Genomic DNA, 19,678 nt, shown 5'->3' with positions numbered 1-19,678 from the left:
TTTAGAAAGCTTCTATAGGATTTACCATAATGTCATTTATTTATGTCAAGATTTGAACAGTCCCTTTAAATGCTTCAATAGCTTTTAGTTAATTTTCCAGTTTTGGCTATTCCTTGGCCAAGCTAATGAACGCATCGCACCCACTTATTCCCACTACAGTCACACTGATTCCTTTTTGAGAGCAAGCAGTATTTTGCAAGAATGTTAGCTAGTGATGTACTATGCATTAGACTCAAGCTGCAATATATTACCTCTTTGCAATTAAGCTTATTTGTAATTTAACATAAACAATACAAAGAGATAGTTTTGATGCATTAGACAACCCAGCTGAAAAAGCAAAAATGTACTACAAATTGTAAAAGAGAAAGTTCAAATTTTTTTCATGAGTCATTTGTTTGTTTGTTTGTTTGTTATTTCTTACAGCTGATTACAAGGAGAGTTTTAATACCATTGGGAATATTGAAGAAATAGCATTCAATGCTGTGTCCTTTACTTGGGATGTCAATGAAGAGGCAAAGGTGAGGAAAAGCCATGCAGATGGTATCCCTTTATAAGTACCATCCATCCTTAGTCACTCTTCTACTTCTCTCCTTTTTAACAAATAACAAGAAGGGTAGGTGGAGGTGAGAGAGCTCAGTCTCTGCAAAGCCAGGCAAATCAAACTGTGGTCTTTCACTCACCCCAGGGATTCTGGCCATCCCTAAAAGGCAAGACAGTATATAACGGCTGTCAGGATGATACTGCGCTCACACCTGTATCGCTGACAAATAGACATGTAGTTCTGAGGAAAACCTGCAGGGTGCTCTCAGTGTAGTTTCTTACTTTTGGCCTCTCGGTGATTTTTCCATTTAAAATAAGGCCAGCCTGAAAAACAGTAAAAGGTTTTTTTCCTACTTGCAAAGTTAGTGTGGGACACAAGGTGAATATTTTCTTTCTCTAAATTATAAACTTCCTTTCTACACTATTAACATTGCCAGTAATCAATATTCTTGTAACCTGAACTGTGCCTTCCCTTGTGTTTGTGCCATTATTTTTTGTAGTGTTACACAGATTGTCCTTGCAATTGGAAATGAAAGTGGTTTTGAGGACTGGTGCCATCTGTCTGTCTTTTTTAAATGGTCAAGTACCCTCAGACGTTAGTGTTTTACATTTGGGGATGTCACTGCTATAGTGGACCTATAAATCAGGACAGCAAAGCACCTTAACAAGTTTCTTATAGATAAGGTTATCCAAAGGGTGGCAGAGTGTTTCAGCTGCATGGACTAATGTAAGAGAAATGAAAAGCTGCCGGTAATTGCAAGAAGTTGGCCTATGAAAAGCAAACAAGAAGGGAAACAGGCTGTGTAAAATGAGTGCGGGTAATGTGGGACTCTCGGGGATGTACAAATAACAAACAGGAAACACGTTGAGCTTAGCAAACTCCTTGATACTGTCTTCATGTTGAATACAAAATGCCCAGTGTTCAAGTAATACCAAGGATCTTTCACATCCAGAGTCATCCTCATGCACGATTCCCCACTGCACTTCTAACAGAGCATTAGAGAGATTGCATCTAGCAAGTGACTCCTGTGAGAGATAGCGTTGAGCATGGAGTGGTAGCATTAACACTGCGCTGTCCTGACTGACTTGAAGGTGCTGAGGTTTGTAGTAACAGGGATTTTCATCTCTGATGCGCATTTTAAAAGATAGAGCACTAAAGAAAAGACAATAGTTCTGAAAACCACCTAGCTCTTTCAAAAGCTGGCCTTGGTAAACAGAGCTGTACTTGGCTCAGCTGCTAATGGTGCTATAATTACTCATGTAATGATTACATTCTCACCGCCTTAGATATTCCCTTATTATGTGATTCCATTTGAAAATACAGTGGTATGTTGTCCTCTGCAGTCACAACAGATGACCATTGTGTGCGTGTGATCGTTATGGAAGCAAATACAGCAAATACTTGGTTTGGGATCTCCAACATGATGGGTTTTCCCAAGGACCTTTACAGAAGCACTACCAGGGCTAGCACGTGGCAGTCTCGTCCAACTGGTGGACTGCCAGGGCTGGCAGTTCCTTAACACATTTGCACTTGCAGCTGCAAGCCAGACTTAGCAAGATACCATGTTGATCTAGGAGCAAGAAAGTCACATCCACTAATGTCAGGTGTTATCCTCAGCTGTTTTGTTCTAATCTCACACCATTCACATTGCTCCTGCCCTGGGTGAAGAACACAACTCTTGCAATGATCGCTGGAAATACATCATAGTAAGATTTTAAAATAATGACTTTCTTATTGTTGCTGGATTAAAAAAGTGTCAGGAGTGAAATTTAAGAAAGCCACTTGTATTTCTGCAGGAAGTAGTCATTAAAATGCAAATTGGCTTATGCATATTTATTTTCTGGGGTAGTTATCAAATACCTGATCTTTTAGGAGCTTGAACTGCAAATGTATTGATAGAAGAAAGAGGTTTCATAACGTGCTTTGGTATTGGGCTATCAGGCATAAATCAGGTTGTACCTGAACTGAAAGCTTATCACCATGCACTGAAATATTTCCCTCCCCGCATACGTGTGCACGTACCCACATGCTTGCTCTTGTTGGAGAGTCTAATACAATAACCAGTTGTGCTGGGTCTGGGGATTCCCATAGGATGCCCCTGCGGTGTTTGAAAGCTGTGGACTCTGAGGCACGTCACTGAAGGCTGTTTTTTCTCCAGCAATTACCTCATCCAAGAGAGATGAAGAATTTCAAGGCCTAATTACAGACTCTCTTAAGCTTTTTGAGCGATGATCTTTAAACTGGCTCCATTGTTTCTGCTCAGTGTTGTTTTCCCTTTTCACCGCAATTTCAAGATTAAAACTAACCTCACACACACAAAGACCTTTCTCTTCTGAGTCAGACAAAAGCGGCACAGAGCAGTTCTTTCCAGGGCCTCTGAGATGTGATGAAGCGCTCTACTGGCCTGGGAAGAAATAAAGAAAACAGTCTGGTCATTAGAAGTGCACAGGGGAGCAATCTTGAAAAATCAATCAGAAGAAGCAGAAATCACCTAACCAAATATCCCTGTCTCTCCTGGAAGACTACATCCCACATCTAGGAAGATTTATCTGGAGCATCGGATTTCTCACTTTCCTACTCTGCCTGGAGGGCAGCTGATTTAAAGCCAGATTTCTCCTCCCACATGCAAGCAGAGCAGTACCCTCCTCCTGGAAGCCCTTCAGAATGAGGGTATAACAGCGTAGGTGTGACAGCCAGAATCTGCCTGTTAACAGTGAGTCTGCTGAGGGTTTGTAAGGCAGCATCTCAGCTGGATCTTATGTGGAAGAAACGGGCATTCAGAGAGTAGAGGCAGAGACCTCTCTTCATCACCTCAGTAATGTCAAGGGAACTGGGGTCTTGGCTCCAGCTCCTTGTGCTTGGTCCCTCATCTTCCAGCTGCTGCTTGGCAGAACAAGTCAATGGAAGAGGGAATCTTGTCCAGCACGTGTTGAGCTGTGGAATAATCTCACCAGTGCTTTCTGTGGACAAAGGGAACAGCACCAAAGTCAGAAACACCACTCCACTGGTGTTTCCTCTGCTGTATCTCGTTGACAACAGCAGTCCCCATACCTTCTGGCACAGCAGAGTTGGGCCTGGCACATCCTTACCTTTTTCTAGAACAACATCCTTTTCTGATGGGACTGTTGTCTAGAGGTCACTGCGAGGCTTGTGGTTCAGAGCAGGATAAAGGGAAACGAGGGAAGGGTCTACAGCCATGTTGAACTCTTCCTTATGCTGCCTTGAGACAAAAATACTGTGCAATACGAAAGCAGAGGTAGGAAGTGAAGAATACTTTCTGTACAGTCCATCTTTGTTTCACTCCTGTATTTACTTCTATATATAAATATGCAACATTTATGGGCAGGGTGATTTGTTGGCTCCCTTCGGTTGAACCTGAATGCTATGTTTGGTATTTTTAAAGGAGTTCTTTAAAAAGAGGTGAGGAAACAAACAACAATTAACAAGAACTGGCTGACTTTTTAACCATCTTTTAAAAATCTTTTTATGATGTGCTAGAAGGTAGGTAGTTCCTTTGCTGTTGCCCTGCAGAAGATTTTGCTGCAGCATCTGGCTAGTTGACAAAGTTCTAGTGGAGGCTTTTGAACAGAGCTCAGCTTCATTTTCCATAGACATACATCTGCCTGCTTGGAGTCAGATTGCTGACAGAAGTTAATTTGCAAGAAAGATAGATAATTAAGAACCAGAACTCTCCTGGTCAAAGGAGAATATCTTTGTCATAAATCATACCAACTCTTTGAGATATGCCTTCTCTCTGATTAATACTTGTGATACATTAATTGTATATTTTCATGGAAAGTACTTTTTAACCTTAAATTCAAAGGTGTGACTTCAGTGAACAGTTGTTAAAGAAAAATGTCATCTTAAAGCAGACAAAAATTACTTCTCAGTGGGAGTGAGAAATTACTGATTTATGCAAAGCACTGCAACTTGGACATGCAATGAACAGACATGTTGGCGGATGTGTTTGTTATTCAGGCAGGTTCTGGCACATGCTTTTTGGTGTGTACAGTAGCTGTGTGCTGTGAAGTTGTTGTGTATACTTGCGTGCAATCATTGTCCTGCTATATTTAACTGAAAGGTAGATCTTTAATCCAAAGCATGCTGAAGCTTCTGGGAACCTTTCCAGTTATTTAATGAGTTTTGGCATAGCCCATACAGTAATAAGCTGTGTTTTCAATGAGTGAGTGATTTGCAGGATTAGGTTCTTAGATATTGTGGGCCAAAGTGAGCTGTGATTCTAGTGGGCACAACTGTAAAATCAAGCTGATAGAGCAGCACAGTCTATCAGTCATTTGTATTGTGGCAATCTGTATTTCTTTAACATTGCTAGCAATACTTAGGACAAGCTTTGACTAGTATAAGAATTATTTTATTCCTAATTGTTAATTTCCTTCCTAACTTAGATCAAATTTTGTTTCATTAGGGAGGAAATTAGTATTTTCTTTACTCTCGAAATTTAAAGGTTGGAGGAAGATACTTTATTTGGGGGAATTAGTACCAGAAATTATGTAGGATTAGACTTGGTAACTGGTTTAATAGACCATGTCTGTATGTGTATGTGTGCATATATATTTTTTAAGATATTTATATGTTGTGCGTGCACACACACATGTATATATTAAAGAAGAGTTAACCTGTGGTAGCAAATAATGTTGAAATTTCAGTGTATACAAATGGTTCGGTAAGTATGCATCTGGGATTCAAGGCAAATGGCATTTTTATGTAGTTGCCAGGGTGTGGTGTAGGTTGAGGAAGCTTCAAAAGAGTAGTGTAAACATTTGCTGGAGACATTCGTATTGAAATAAAACAAAGGTCTTACCTTTGTATGGGATTTATAAGGTAACGGCTGGCAGGAGAAACTATAAAACCACACTTTCTGTGTATACGAGGAATGATGGGATTGATGTTAGTCATTTAAGAGACAAGTCATTTAACTCTTTGTTGTTACAGTCTGGAGGATTGAACCCATTTAAAAAGAGGGTTTTGTAAAGACCCATCACCCAGATGTAGATTCTACGTATTGCCAGTATTCAGTAGAGAAATTGCTTTAAGTTTCTGATTTTGCGCTGTAACACACTCTTCCCTCCCTTCTGCTCTTGGCTCTTTCTGAGAGGATGGGAGCCAGAAATGTAAATAGTAATAAAAGGCTTATATTAGAGGTTTCGTAACTGTAGACGTTCAAAGTGTATAAGCTGAGAGACTGCAGCAGGAGTCATGTTGGTTGGGTTAAATGATAAAAGAGGAAATGCATTTCTGGGCCTTGCTTTCTCTTAAGGCAGGTTACTGTGTTTGTGTCTTGTACATCACTAATTATGCTGCCGTGTTTAACAAACAGTAATTCACATAATAACAGCTACACTGTGGAGGAGTGCCTTCCCTGAAAGAGAGTGCGCTTTTTCTAGACGTGCTCTATAACAAACAGAAGAGTTGTCGTTATCTTAGGCCACTTTTGAAACTTTCTCAGGCACCAAATGTTTCTCCAAATTAGTTTTTCATTGCCAATGGCATGCCTGAGCTGGAGACTAGATGGGTGGAACTCTATCATTAATTGCTCTAATCTAAGATATGCTGACATTAAAAAAAAAAGACATCACTATAACGACAACCCAAACTTGTTCCTGATAGCAAAACATTGCTAAAATCTAGTTTGCACAGGAAAAAAAAAAGGTTTGTTAATGAATTCAGGTACAGCCATAGTCACATCCATTAAAATAGTTCTAAGTCAAGTGTAGACAGGGCCCTGGGGGAAAAAAAGGCAGTGATTTCTGCTCCTGCTACTGTCATTCTACTTAACTCTACATTTTTTTAACCATGTAACTCTACTATGCAAGAGACCAGAGCAAGCAGGCTTTTAAACCAGAGTGTCTTCCAAGAGAGGTGGAACAGGACTTCATCTTTTTGTGGCTGCATGTGGGGTTGTTTTGCTCCTTGTCTCATTGAGGGTGGGAATTTACCTGCATTACAGACGGGAGCTGCAAAGGAGGGAGAGATGAGGGTCGTAAAGGGCAAAGCAGGCTGTGCTTGGGCAGTGAAATCAGAGCAGGAGGTGAAGGTTTCTGGACAGGGCAGGGGCAGAGAGAATGGGACTGTCCAGAGGGTTCCCTGGGTCCTGTTTGCTGCAGCAGCCTGCTGCACCATGGTGTTAAAACTGGTGCAAATCTTCAGTCATGCAGGGAAAAAAGAAACCCTAAAATCAATTTGAGTAACAGAACTTATGCCCTCTTCCCCCCCTTCTGCATCCCCCCTATGTTTTCCAAATCCAAAGTCAGTGTGGCAGTCTAAAAGAAAGCTAAGAGAAGATTGTGTGGAGACAGAAAAATTTTCCAAAAATAAATGATCTGTGTTAATTCAAATCCATCTGTCTATCTGTGAGGTGCAAATGATATGACAGAAACTATGGTACGCTTCAAGTGCGTGAACGTACAGTCATTGCTCCTCAGAGAGATCCTGATGTATTACAGTGTCAGGACTAGGATATTGAATCTTACAGCATCAATCTATTATTCATGCTGGATAATCTGTTATTGCTGTATGGGGACTCTTAAAACGATAAAGTCTGTCTTCCCCAGCCACTCCTACTCCGCTCTGTGTTTCTGGAGGCAGCAGAAGAGATGACACACAGTGTATGTAGCTGATTAAGGTGGAACAAGGTCTTTTTTTACTTCTCATCTGAGTGTGCAGTAAAGGTCTTAGATGTGCAAACTGCTGGATAGATTGAAAGCCTGCACATCCCCTCTCACATTTTAACATATAACTTGGAAAATTTGTGTGGAGGAGCATGGGCTAAAATATAGCAAGACCAGAATCTGTTTTGTGCCAAGACCTCATTCCCCTGCTCTGCCTTCACATACACGCTTTAAAGCATTGCCCTGACACTGTAAAAGAGTCTGAAGGCAAATGAAAACTCCTGCCATCATATTTCAAAGGCATATGCACCCATATCCACACTTACCTTTGGAGCTGGTGAGACCAAGTTGTAATTTGAAACAGAAATAACATTATCTGCTTCAAAATCAGAGTTTCACCTAGGGCCCTTCCCCGCCTCCCTCCTCTCTCCAGCAGTTAAAGTTCAACTATTTCATTTGTAAATGCAGCTCTGTGATACAATCAGAAGCAAAAATGTGGAGGTGCCATTAGCTCAGTCGGGCAAACAAGCTGCTTTGGCTCCATTGTAAAAAACCTGACTGTAATGTTAACTTCTGCCATTAGGGTAAAATATCCCGCCCCCCCCCCCCCCCCCCCCCCCCCCCCCCCGCAGCTCTACCAGAGCCCTTCTCTATTCTCAGCTGCCTTTCTCTTAGGGGTGTTAGTATTCTGGTCACTCAAACTGGTTTTGGTTTTTTTTTTAATTTTTCTCTGTTTGTGGATTGGGGAGGAGTTCCTTCATGCTCTCCCTTCCTGAATCCTCCCAGACCCCCAGGGCCTGTTGGCCTCTCCTCTGCCTGGCGAGAGACCCTGCGGATCTCTTCCTTTCCAAGCGTGCTCGTTCTGCTGGAGCAGGTTTCACATCCTCCTGGTTCAGGAAATACGTACTGGCGGTTTTCGCTGTCCTTTTCCTTAGTTTACTGTTTCAGGTTTTTGTTGTTCTTTGAACTGAGAAAAAGCGACAAGTAGAATCAGGTCAATAAATAATTGTCCCAAATTACTATATAATGCACATATTAATCACTGGGAAGAATATTTGGATTTTTAGTACAATTTCATCTCTTAAATTTCATGCACACTCTGTGAACTGAAAGGTTATCAGTGAGATTTCAGTTCACAATTGCAGCTTGCTTTGCATCGAAACAGTCCTTGGGAGACTTCGGGAGACCCTTCTGCCAGGTGCTGTACAAACACTGCAGACAAGACACACCTTGTTCTGTCATACGAATGGAGGTTGGAGGGCAGGAGGTGACCCGTGGCTATCAACAGACATACGTGGGTGTAGAAGCAAAGCACGAGATGGGTTTCTGAAGCAAAGGCAGGCAGGGCTTGCCAGGAACTGAGGGCAGTGTCAAGTTGCGTGGATGTTACATAGCAAAGGGGACTTTTGACAAGAGGTAGGGTGTAGTTTTATAAATATTTGAGACACCCCTTCCCAGTTTGAAAGACAGAGTGAAGTGCGTTTCTGAAATTGAAGAAATACCATGAAGGACCCTTAAAGTGAAGATCAGGAGTATCTGGATGGAATGGAGGAAGGGGTACTGCTGATGAGAGTGTGAAGAGAATTTGTAAAATAAAAGGGGAAAGGACTTACCTTTGGCCACATTGAATTTAAATTGTGAGCTGTTAGAAGAACAAGCCAGACCAAAGCTGGAAAGGAAAGATGCAAGATGATCTTGCTCTATCTATATTAACAAATAGTAAAAACATACAGAGCAGGTTTGTAGAGTGAAACAAGTCAGGGCTAAAGACCTGACATCCACGTGAAACACATTTTAGAAGGTTTTATCTCAGATTATCTTTAGTCAGGTCCCACAGACTGAGCAACTGTTAGCAGCTGGAGCATGTGATGTGTGCTCCTAGGACACGTCTTCTGGCCTGACTCTTCCAAAAGAATCCAGCTCATGCACTCTGAGCTCGCTGGTGTGAACCAAAGCATGGTAAGTTGGGACAATTAAATGATTCACTTCAAATGCAAATTCCTGATCCAAACTGAAGCCATCGATACACACCTTAAAAGTTTGTCCTTCTTCCCAGCATGGAAGCATCTTTGCTGGACTTAGGACAGAACTGGAGAGTAAATGTGTGAATTGCCAGAGCGTGGATCGTAGCTGAATTAATTTATTGGGTTTTTTTTAGGGGAGTGGAGGAGGTGTATCTGCTTTTATTTTCCCATGTGTTGTCATCTGTTTCCAGAAGTTTAATAGTTGTTTGCACCACATTTTAAAAGTAATCTCTCTGGCACACAGATTTTCATCACAGTGAATTGCTTGAGCACAGACTTCTCCTCACAAAAAGGAGTAAAAGGGCTTCCTTTGATGATTCAGATTGATACGTACAGCTATAACAACCGCAGCAATAAACCCATCCACCGAGCCTACTGCCAGATCAAGGTTTTTTGTGACAAGGTAAGTGGAAAGCACAATTAGCATGGATAGAGGAGAAGCTTTGTTAGACAGTTTAGTATTGCTGTATTTCAGATCTAATTAAATGTTTTTTCTTTCCCTAAACAGTTGTGTTTCATGGTAGAATTTGGACCAGCTATATCATAAATCTAACAGATTGTTGTGTAATGATTTTACTGCTTTGCAGCTTTGTTGGCCCTGATTCCTCAGCTTGTGAGCAATAGTTGGACTGTTTAAGGACAGCATGTTATAGGTCATGATACAGGAATATCAAAAAAGTCATAGAAAGCACAAACATAAAGATCTCTACTTGGAAGGTCAGTGTTGAGCATAGGCTCATGCAAGTGCCAGTCTGATGATGTTATCCCTTCTGGCTCTAACAGCCAGGATAGGTAATGTGTAAACTTTGTGGAGGGGTCTTTGATAGAGAATTTCAGCTTTCAGAAAGGCCTGCTAAGCTCTCTTTTATGATACAATGGAAAACACCGAGTCCCAGTGATCCAGTGATGCAGCTGATGGTTCCCCCCCCACCGCTTGATTACAAACCGTTCTTCTGGAAGCTTCAATAAGACTTATGTTGATAGGATTCTCTTATTAAAAGTAAACTGCAAAAATACATTGGCCATTCCCATTTTGTAGTTCGGTAACTAATTTTTTTTCCTTTTTTTTTTTTTTTTCCTCACTCCTCCTTTTGCAAAATTTCATTCTTTTACAATGGGTTTCCCACTCCTTTGTGAGAACTGATAAGATTTTTTAGCACCAAAACATAGATCATGCCTTAATGAGTCTGACAGCGTCATGGTCAGCTGTGTGTATCACTGAGTAGAAACAGTTGCTCAGAAATATTATCTCAGTGATGATTTTTAGATGTGAGCGTGACCACCCCAGCCAATAACTTTCACTATGCTGGGAAGGATCTTCCAGAGGGGAGCTGATGTCTGGATTCTAGTCAAGGTTCAGGGATTCAGGAGCCTACATCTATTTAAGTCACTTGGAAATTTATCCAAATTAGTCTTGCCGTCTTACAGGTGGGAAAAGAAAGACAAAAGGCTGTGCCCCAGGCAATACGTAGCATTAACTTTTTAATGGCAGGGTAAGAGTTCAACTGTGCCAGGTCTCTGTGCTGCTGCTCCTTCCCTTCTTTTAGTTCATTCCCTTGTTGCTGTCTTGACAACGGGATCTTGAGGGCTAATCAGTCAGTTGTGTTAGTGGAGCAAAAGCTTTGAAAGTAATGAATGTAAATGTATGCACTGAGGTCTTCCTGCAGTCAAAATGTTATGCTTTTAATTGTAACTTTGAATGTCAAATATTTAGAGATTTGAAGCTACAGCTGGATGTTAAAAGCTTGGTAAATATCAAAGTAACAAGTCATTTTCATCTACCTGTTTTTGAAAAGCAATTAGAAAAATCTGATTTTAAAAAAGGAAGGAAATTCAGAGCACAAACTCATCAAGGATGACCTGTAGACACAACTGGTAGAGATTTTGAATAATACATGTTCATTGCATCTATTGGCATAATTGGTACTTCAAATATCCAGACTAGAAAGCAGGAAATGGATGTTGAGTCTTTTAATCAAAACTGTCTCAAAGCAGAAGAAAAGATCACAGGGGCAGTTAAAGCGTTATCCACATCAAAACTATATTGAAAGTGGGAACTGGAGGGCTCAAGGGTATCAATAATGGGATATATATCTGTATAATATAAATGTATACATGCATACACGCACACAAAGCTTTTTAACAATGCAGGGCTGAAAATGAGTTGAATGAATGAAAATGAATGAAAATTATCGAGGTCAATTCACATGACAGTTTGTGCTAATTGGCTCTTGGAAAGAGATGGAGGCCTGCTGCTCCCCTCACTTACGCTGCTGTATCTTACCGGCATCCGTTTGTTACAGTGCTTTTCTGAGTAAATAAATGGTTGGAGACTTTCCGCTTGCTAATAGCACTGGGAGGATTTTTGGCGCTCAGGGGAATGTAGCTGGTGGGGCTGGGTACCCTCATCTTTCCAAGATGCCAAAATAAACCCTGGCGGTGGTCGGGGCCGTGGTATGTGGAGGGTCCTGGCTCAGTTTCTCTGCCGAGTCTCTGCCCTCTAGTGACAGAGCCAGGGTGTGCTGCCTTTGGGGAAAGGCCGGGAAGCCCAGGCCATTATTGCCCACCTCTTTGTCATGATCACTTAAAAAAAGTATTACAGGGCCATTTAAAAAAAACAGCAGACATATAATAATTTTTATACATTTTAAAAGTGTGAATTACACCATTATGCCCCAATCTGATAACCCCAAAGAGAAGCTGATGAGAAAGGTGCCTGATTTATTAACAATCATCTGGATCAGAGGAACTACACAGTAAATTCCTCCCACCTCAGTACTGAAATATATCTTAGTTTCAAACATGGAAGAAAAAAATGTTTCTGTGCCTGACAGTGTTCTTACAAATGGTTTTTCTTCAGTGATGGTGCCTCTTGTATACTTGTATCAAAGCTAAGCTTTGCTAAATCACAGGTAGAAGTGTCCAATTTTTAAGATGACCATTTGCTGATAATGTCCTCTAGTTGAAAGACAGCATAGCTCTTGTGGAAAGAGTATTCCTGAAGAAATAAAGCTTCGTTTAGCTAAGTAGTACATATTATATATATATTTTAGTATTTACTCAGGCAGTTGCTTAAATTTAGTATTAATTTACATGTAAACTGTAGAGCAACACCAACTCAGATCCAATGTGTGTTTTGTGACATAAAAATGTATGGAGATAAAGGCTGCAAAGGTTGTAATCATGTGCTTGCTCCCTATTCATTCTCCAATATTTTGTCCATGTTTATTTTCCAATCGGCAGTCTTCAAAGTAACTGTTACAGTGCACATCTTGTTTTCTCAGTGCTAATTCTCTCTGCCCTTGCAGTCTTTTTATCATGTGCAGATCACTGATGCTGCATTATGATAAAAGAATATAATTTTTATTCCTTAAGTAGGTTGTCAGGGAAACTTGCTACCAGGCCTATTTATATTTATATATTGCAAGATGCTTTAGCCACTGTGTATGAAGGAACTGGGAGTTCAGAGATATTTTGATTTTATATATGTGATTAGTCTTGCTGAAAAGAAGCAGAAGCATTTGACTTGGCAAATACCATAACATTGTTCCAAAATCAAATAAATTAGTCCCGTTTTCTTTACTCTGAAAAACTACATGTTGTTTCACACATATGTAGTTTCTGCCCTCTTGTCTTCAGTATGGATCATCACAGAGAAAGAAAATGGATTATCACAGGGTATTGAACAACTCTAATTGCCTATTAATCTTCAGCTTTAGAGAGAAGAAGGCTGAAGTCTATGGGCCTGTCCTACCACATGTGGAACACTTTGGCCTTGAACTAGAAACAGGTGTTCACATGAGTTTCATAATGACAATGGGAGTGGTCCTTATGGTCCTTATGATGGTGAGGGCTTTGCTAGGCTGGAGCTAGAATGCGATACAAGCTTAAATGAGCCAAAGACTTGGAAAAAAATATTTTGAATCAGCTGGAATTCATAGGCTGTGTTTTGCTAATGGTTAGTAGCAGAAGTACTCGTTGCATTTATACTAAGTCCAGACATCAATGAAAAACTCATTCACTTATTTGACTAGTCAGAGCAGGTTATTTCTTCTTCTGTCCTGAAACTCTGGTTAATTAGATGTGTGTCAGATGGCTCAGGTGTGAAACTGCAAAAACTGTCTGGCACAAATGCTCTGGGATGCAAAAATCTTATTGTGTTCCATTGTCTCAGCACCTGCAGCAATGATATACATCATGTAGGCTTGGCTGGCCCCTGCACTGTGCCAGGTGGGATGCTCCTAGCTTTGAAGGGCTGGTAGGTAGTTTTGTGGGTATTGCAGTCGCCGCATTTGTAAAGTGGCTGTGGCACTGGTGGGTGGGAATGGCTGTCCTGCTCAGAGATTACCCACACCCTGGAGGACTTGGGGGTGTCTTGCCTTGAATGAATGAGGACAAAGCTGTGAAGCTTTACCAAGTTCATAGTTACAGAGAATATAAAAGAAAAATCAGCAAAACATGTGTTCTTTACTGTGTACAAAAGAATGAGTCCTCCTCAGTTTCTGCTTTCCTGAGAGGAAACTCACGCTTGCTGCTGTGTACAAAATGACTTTCAGGGTTCATCCTGCTACCTGTGAGCAGCAGAGTGGCCACACTGAGTGGCAGGTAGGGCTGTGGCTGCTTGGCAGAGCCGCTTTGTGCAGCACGGGACTCTCAGGGATGTGTCTTCTGCAGGACAGTGACTGTGAGGAATATTTTTGCTCCTTTCTGCCAAAGAACAGGTGGCCGTTAAAGATACAATTGTACCCTTAGAAACAATTTTGGTAAGGGCACAACCAACTCTGAATCCCTTGTCTTCTGTGGTTGAGGTCAGTGACAACTGGACTGGGACCTGGGTCTGGAGGCAATGTTTCTGTTAGGCACCTTCATGTTTTTTAAAGAGCTGTTTCTTCTTCCACCTCTTTCAACCTCTGAAAATCTATTGATAGATCACAGAGTACATATTTCCTTGTATTTTTTTTTTTTTTCAAGCTTGGTTCATTGGCTCATGTGTGAATTTTGCCATCTTGAGTGGATATTTTTGGCTTTCCTTACCTCCCTGCCTCCTTTCTTTTAAAGAAACTTCTAATTTTAATTTGAAAATAAAATCTTGCTGACTGTCTGGGAGCATATGGATCTTTAATACCTTTCGCAACTTGGCTATTCATATTTATAAAGTAAATTAGGAGAACTTCAAAGGAGGTGTTGCTGCTTTTTATGTCAATAACAAGTTTTATTTTCTAAACTTGTTGAGAGTGTATTTACATAACAGAAGCCTGCAGCTTCCCAGGAGTTCCTGGGGCCTAGTAGGCAGTGCTACATTGCTTTCCAGTTTCTGGAGAGCTTCTCCCTGTTTGAAATGCCTGTATTTTTCTGTAAGAGCCCTTGCACTGTTGGCAGGATGTCAGTGTAGCTTTCTTGCACTGGCAGATCTCAAAGGCCTCTACAAAGCTGGCCACAGTGGAGCAATGCCACCCCCAGACAAGGTGGGAGGAGGAAAGTTTAGAGAAAAGCTTAGCACAGATGTGATCTAAGATGATAGCAATCCTGCAGGTGTTTTACGTCAGTACATACGCAAAGTATTTGGCCTGAGCACTCCGTCCATTGCAGAGGTGCTGGGCTCTGGATGCCCTTTGCGCAAGTTGTGGTGGCAACAGCCCTGCTGCAGTCTGCATGCTGCCTGAGCCATCCGTCTTGTCTCCTCCAAGCCAGCATGTGGATCTGTTCCTCTTGCTATCTCCAGCCCTGGGGACTGCTGGCTGTGCCAGCTTGAGTTTCAGGCCCTGGTGATAGCATGTTCCCAAAAATCTGGACAGATTTATCTGTAATGGGATAACCAGTCCCTGTTTCAACATCTCTGATGTGTCCGTTGCTGTAGTTCCAGGCATCGCAGGGTACGATGCTCACAGTGGCCTCTTTGGATAACATGTGTGGGTTGTCTATTTTGCGTCAGGGAGCAGAAAGGAAAATCCGAGATGAAGAGAGGAAGCAGAACAGGAAGAAAGGCAAAGGCCAGGCATCCCAAGCCTCGTGTAATAACTGTGAGTAAGATGGGCCTTTCTGGTTTGGGGCTAAGTCACGCTTTACATGCCTCCTCTCATAACCACGTTGCTTTGTGACCCTCCTAGCAGCTGAAGGAAAGTTGAGTGCACTCCCACCGCAAAAAAAGAGCGATATCACCTTCTTCAAAACAATGGCTGACCTAGATTCCCAACCAGTCCTCTTCATACCGGATGTTCACTTTGGAAACCTACAAAGAACTGGACAGGTAGGAAATGATAATGAGATGAGCCGGTGCCCACCTGCCATCCGGCCATGTGTGCTCCGAGGCTGGCTGTAGGAAAACAAAGCACTGTTCCTGGGGCCCGTTGATTTTTGTAAATGCAGCTCCTGAGTCACTTAAAAAAAGACCTTACAAGAGACAAGTGCCTTTCTGAGTTCTGGGTGCAAAAAAGGAGTTTATATTTCATTAACAACTGACTCGTTTGTGTTTGTTATGGTTTTGCCATTCCTTTGCTAGGAAGACAGAATGGAACAAATAGTCAAGAATTTTGAAATAGAGGGTTGGTTTGTGACTGAAAGGAAGTCTGGGTTTGAATGTGCTATTTGGCTTGATGAAATGAAGTGCCACCTTGTGGTAGCAGAGATCCCCCTCCCTGTGAGAACTGAAAACAAAGACCAAGCTCTGACATGTGTAAGGAGGTCAAGAGAAGGCTCACTAAACACCGCTGCCCATTTTCTGTCGGCATCACCTAGAGATCTGGGAATTCATTGGAATAAATATTTTCACTCTACAAAGTAAGAATCTATCATGCTAATACTATATTCACTATTGGCTTAGTGCAGAAGTCATGGAGTCATTATCACCAGTAAGTGTGAGGGAGTCTTTGTTGATTTGACTCTTTTAAGACCTACTTTATTGCTTACTGGGAAATTGCAAACCTGAATTGGAGGGTCAGCTCTGACAATTTTTTTGAATATGAACCTGTTCTTTATTAGCATCTCAGGGAGTAGAATGAGACCTTTATGTGTGTGCTTATAAAGACAAATAGAAGAGGAAATTTTATATGCATCTTGCTGCAAAATATTAAAATAATGAAGATTAAATGACACTGAGTGTTAAAATTGTCATTTATTTTAAAGCAGTGAGAATTGTGGTAGAGCACAGCACAAAGAGCACAGACATTGCAATCACAGCTGTCACTGACTTCGTCTCCAAAACTGGAAAGACGCCCACTCACATATCAGTGCTGGGTACCTTCTGTCCTCATGGCTTTCAAACCAGAATGTGGATTTGTCTCAAAACAGGAGAAGGTGGAAGCATTCCTTCGTATATGTAATCCTGTAAATAATTTTCCAAACTAGCTGGAAGACACCCCAGTTCGCTAGCTCTTAGGCAATGTTCAGCCCAGTCTTTTACTGCTGTATGGGTTGCAGTATTGGCATTCTTGTTATCTCAGACTTTTCAATTATTTTGTGTATTACTTAATATAAGAATGATTTATTATGACAATAATTTATTATTTATGAATGTTTTATTATGAAAGTGTAGTCACTTTCAGGTCCTGGTCATAGAATGAGTTACAGACTTCAGCTTTGCACACACACCCACCTCTGAGCTATTTTCATTGTACAGGTTCAGAAGTGAAGGCTCCCCTTGAGAGCCGAGTGTGCTCTGTGTCTTACCAGCACAAGTGCTGGAAACCTGCCCGAGATGCCTTGCTGTGCCCAGGCAGAACTTGGGGCTCCAGTGCCCTGCCTTCACCCCACACTTGCACAGTAACTCAGCAGCCGGAATGCTGGTAACGCTTGTTGCTGTGGACTCACGGTGCAGGCATGTTGTGAGGAATTTGGCTGACTGTTCTGTAAAGCCTTTGACAACAGACTGTGATTTTATACCTCCCCTGCTACCGTTAGCTGCGTTTGCTGCTGTTGTAAATTTGGTCCCAGTGACGGTGAGCTATACTGATTTACACAAAACAACGGTCTGGACTGGAGCTTCAGCCCACAGCCTGTTCAAAAGAGTTCAGCTGTACCATTAGTAATTGTATTTCCATTAGGCCTGTAGTTTAATGTTGGTCTTTAATACTGCCTGAAAATCTAGTTAAACTATAAATACATACAAAAGCTTGTGAGTGGTGTGGCTTAAATCGTATTAGGGGTAATTTAGGTGAGTAGTGATCTGATTTAGACGATTGTAAAATAATTGGGAAAATGATATAAACCAGGGGAGAGGGTAATGTCTGTCAAAATGCTTTGATATATTTCTACTAGATGATATTCGACAGCAGTTTTTCTAAGCCACACTTTTTCCAGATCACAATTAGAATTGGAGATGTTTGTGGTTTATAGAAGGAAAAGGATTTTTAACAGATGGAAGACTGCAAACCACTTGTTGTCTTTTCTCCCTTTTGAAGTTATTCTGTTAAGCAGGTGTCTGAGTTTTGGGAATAATTGTTTTGTTTTGTTTTTCCCACCCTTCTAGGTTTACTATAATACAGATGATGAGAGAGAAGGGTAAGACATTTACTGTTTCACAAGCTTTGCAGTTAGCAGTTCAAACTCATAGAAAGCAGGCATAAAACACAAAATCAGATAAAAATGATCTCCTTTCTCCCCTTCCCTTGTGTTCTCCTGTCGTTAACAGGAGGTGAATAATATATAGAACTGGTAGAGGGAGGTTTATTTTTTTGTTACTTTCCTTTCCTTCATGTGAACTGGCTGCTTTTTATATCTATTTTTGATTACATTTCCAAGTAAAACAGTTTAAAGAGCCATAAGGTTCAATACAGGGACAGGACAATATATTTGATAAAAAAGTGCCTTTTATATATATAAGAGTTCTTAAATAATTTAAAACCAGGAATTTTTTAATGAAGCACTGAGCTTCACTGCATTCCTGAAAGCTGTTTAGCAGCACACGTGTGTATGTGACAAACACAGGAACTGCAGAGAGAATGCTCAAGTGCCAGAAGAAAAAGGCAGAAAGAGAATGGGAGATCCTGGGAAGGGGGGAGGTTGGAAATGGGAGCATGCCCTCTCTGGCTTTGGAGGGACTGGAAGAATTGTAGAAAGCCCCTGAAATAGAGATGTCATGAAATAAAGGCTTTAATATGTGTGGCTGAAGTTCAGCCAGTATTAACTGTAACGTGTGCAAGCCCCATACTTTAGTAAGTTGCTTGAATCCCCAGTGAGCACCCCCAAATCTGAGAGTTTGGAGTAAGACAACTGCACTCACATAAGCCTGCATAAAGTGGCCTGTGGTAGGGAGTGGCCAGGCACCTGCAGCTAATGTTGACTCGAAAACACGAGGCCCTTTTTGTTTCTTTTATGAAGCGAATGTTCTTCATAAGGCTTACGGTGGAATTCGAGAAACAAAGGGGTTTATTGCACCAAGCACATTGGCTTCGGTTCTCTCTTCCAAGACTAAAAGGAGACACCGAGTCCTGCCAGAGCTACGCTGAGGGGAGGGGGCGGCCGTAGTGCCTTCAGCCCTCAGCTTCCCTGGCGGAGTGCATCGCAGCTTTGGGCTGGATCTGGCCTGGCACATTATTCCTTTTGAACTCGCTGGCTTGTATGGTCTCGGATTTTAGAAGTATTACTGGTGTTTCCTGAGGCTGTCTCCTTGACCCCAAAGAGGAGGTGAATCAATGTGTAAATGTGGGTTCAGCTCCTTGCTTAGCTGTCTCGTCCTCCCCACCCCCCTCCCCTCAATATTTAAACAGTTAAGGGCCTTTGGGGTTTTCAAAATAGTATGTAACGTTGGAGCGTATTTTCTTGTCACCTGTCCCAGCCAGTCAGTGTGGGCAATTTGAGAGGCCTGGAGAGTTCAGATAAGCATCAAAAGCTAAATCCTTGCAGTTTCTGGTCTGGTGCTACTTGAGTAGCTAGTGGGGTTTTTTGCCAGAGTCCAAAGTCAGTCATGACTGCTGCTGTTGTCTCCTCTCCTGCTGGGAGCACAGTTTTATTGTGACATGGTCCCTGTTGTGTGTTTTCTAGTAGCAGTGTCCTGGTCAAAAGGATGTTCCGGCCTGTGGAGGAGGAGTTTGGTCCATCCCCTTTGAAACAAATGAAAGAAGAAGGCCTGAAAAGAGGTAACAGTCAATTCTTAGAAGTTAAAAATAATGCTGTGGGACTCATACCCTCAAGCTGGGAAGGGCAGGTGTGGCTCGGACCAAGTCAGTGGTTTGATGCTAGTGCAAATGTGGGGTGGATGGGAGAAGATGTACACTTACCAGTATACAAGGAGGCATTTTAACAAGTGCTAATAATGATTTAAAAGCAGAAAAGAAAAAGGACTGTGCTATCTCAAGAAGGGATCAGGACACACATGTATATAAAATATGAAAAGCTAGAAAGTTTCTTGATACTTGGCCAAGCTACATAGTTCATAAATGTTCTGGTAGCAAATCTGTAGTTGTCTGGTTTTAACTTTTGCTCATCTTTTCTGTCTGCGATCACAAGCAAATATGCAAGATGCACTGGGTCAAATACAGAGACCTTAC

The 19,678-nt window shown here is 41.6% G+C and overlaps 1 protein-coding gene across 4 annotated transcripts in view; it reads left to right on the top strand.

The window, feature by feature from the left end:
* GRHL2 (grainyhead like transcription factor 2) overlaps nucleotides 1-19,678 on the top strand; it is a 66,477-nt gene that overhangs the window by 33,467 nt on the left and 13,332 nt on the right. For 2 of the 4 annotated variants that reach the window (XM_054814984.1, XM_054814983.1), the window contains exons 8-13: nucleotides 424-518; nucleotides 9,439-9,597; nucleotides 15,127-15,214; nucleotides 15,302-15,441; nucleotides 17,659-17,690; nucleotides 19,173-19,267. In XM_054814984.1, coding sequence (XP_054670959.1) covers nucleotides 424-518; nucleotides 9,439-9,597; nucleotides 15,127-15,214; nucleotides 15,302-15,441; nucleotides 17,659-17,690; nucleotides 19,173-19,267 — 609 coding nt within the window. The remainder of the gene's footprint in view (nucleotides 1-423; nucleotides 519-9,438; nucleotides 9,598-15,126; nucleotides 15,215-15,301; nucleotides 15,442-17,658; nucleotides 17,691-19,172; nucleotides 19,268-19,678) is intronic. The other 2 variants (XM_054814986.1, XM_054814985.1) reach the window with 2 other exon arrangements.

Source organism: Grus americana, chromosome 2, assembly GCF_028858705.1.
Source record: "Grus americana isolate bGruAme1 chromosome 2, bGruAme1.mat, whole genome shotgun sequence".
Lineage (NCBI taxonomy): Eukaryota > Metazoa > Chordata > Aves > Gruiformes > Gruidae > Grus > Grus americana.
Note: the sequence above shows the minus strand (reverse complement) of the source record. Positions and strands in the feature narration are given on the sequence as shown.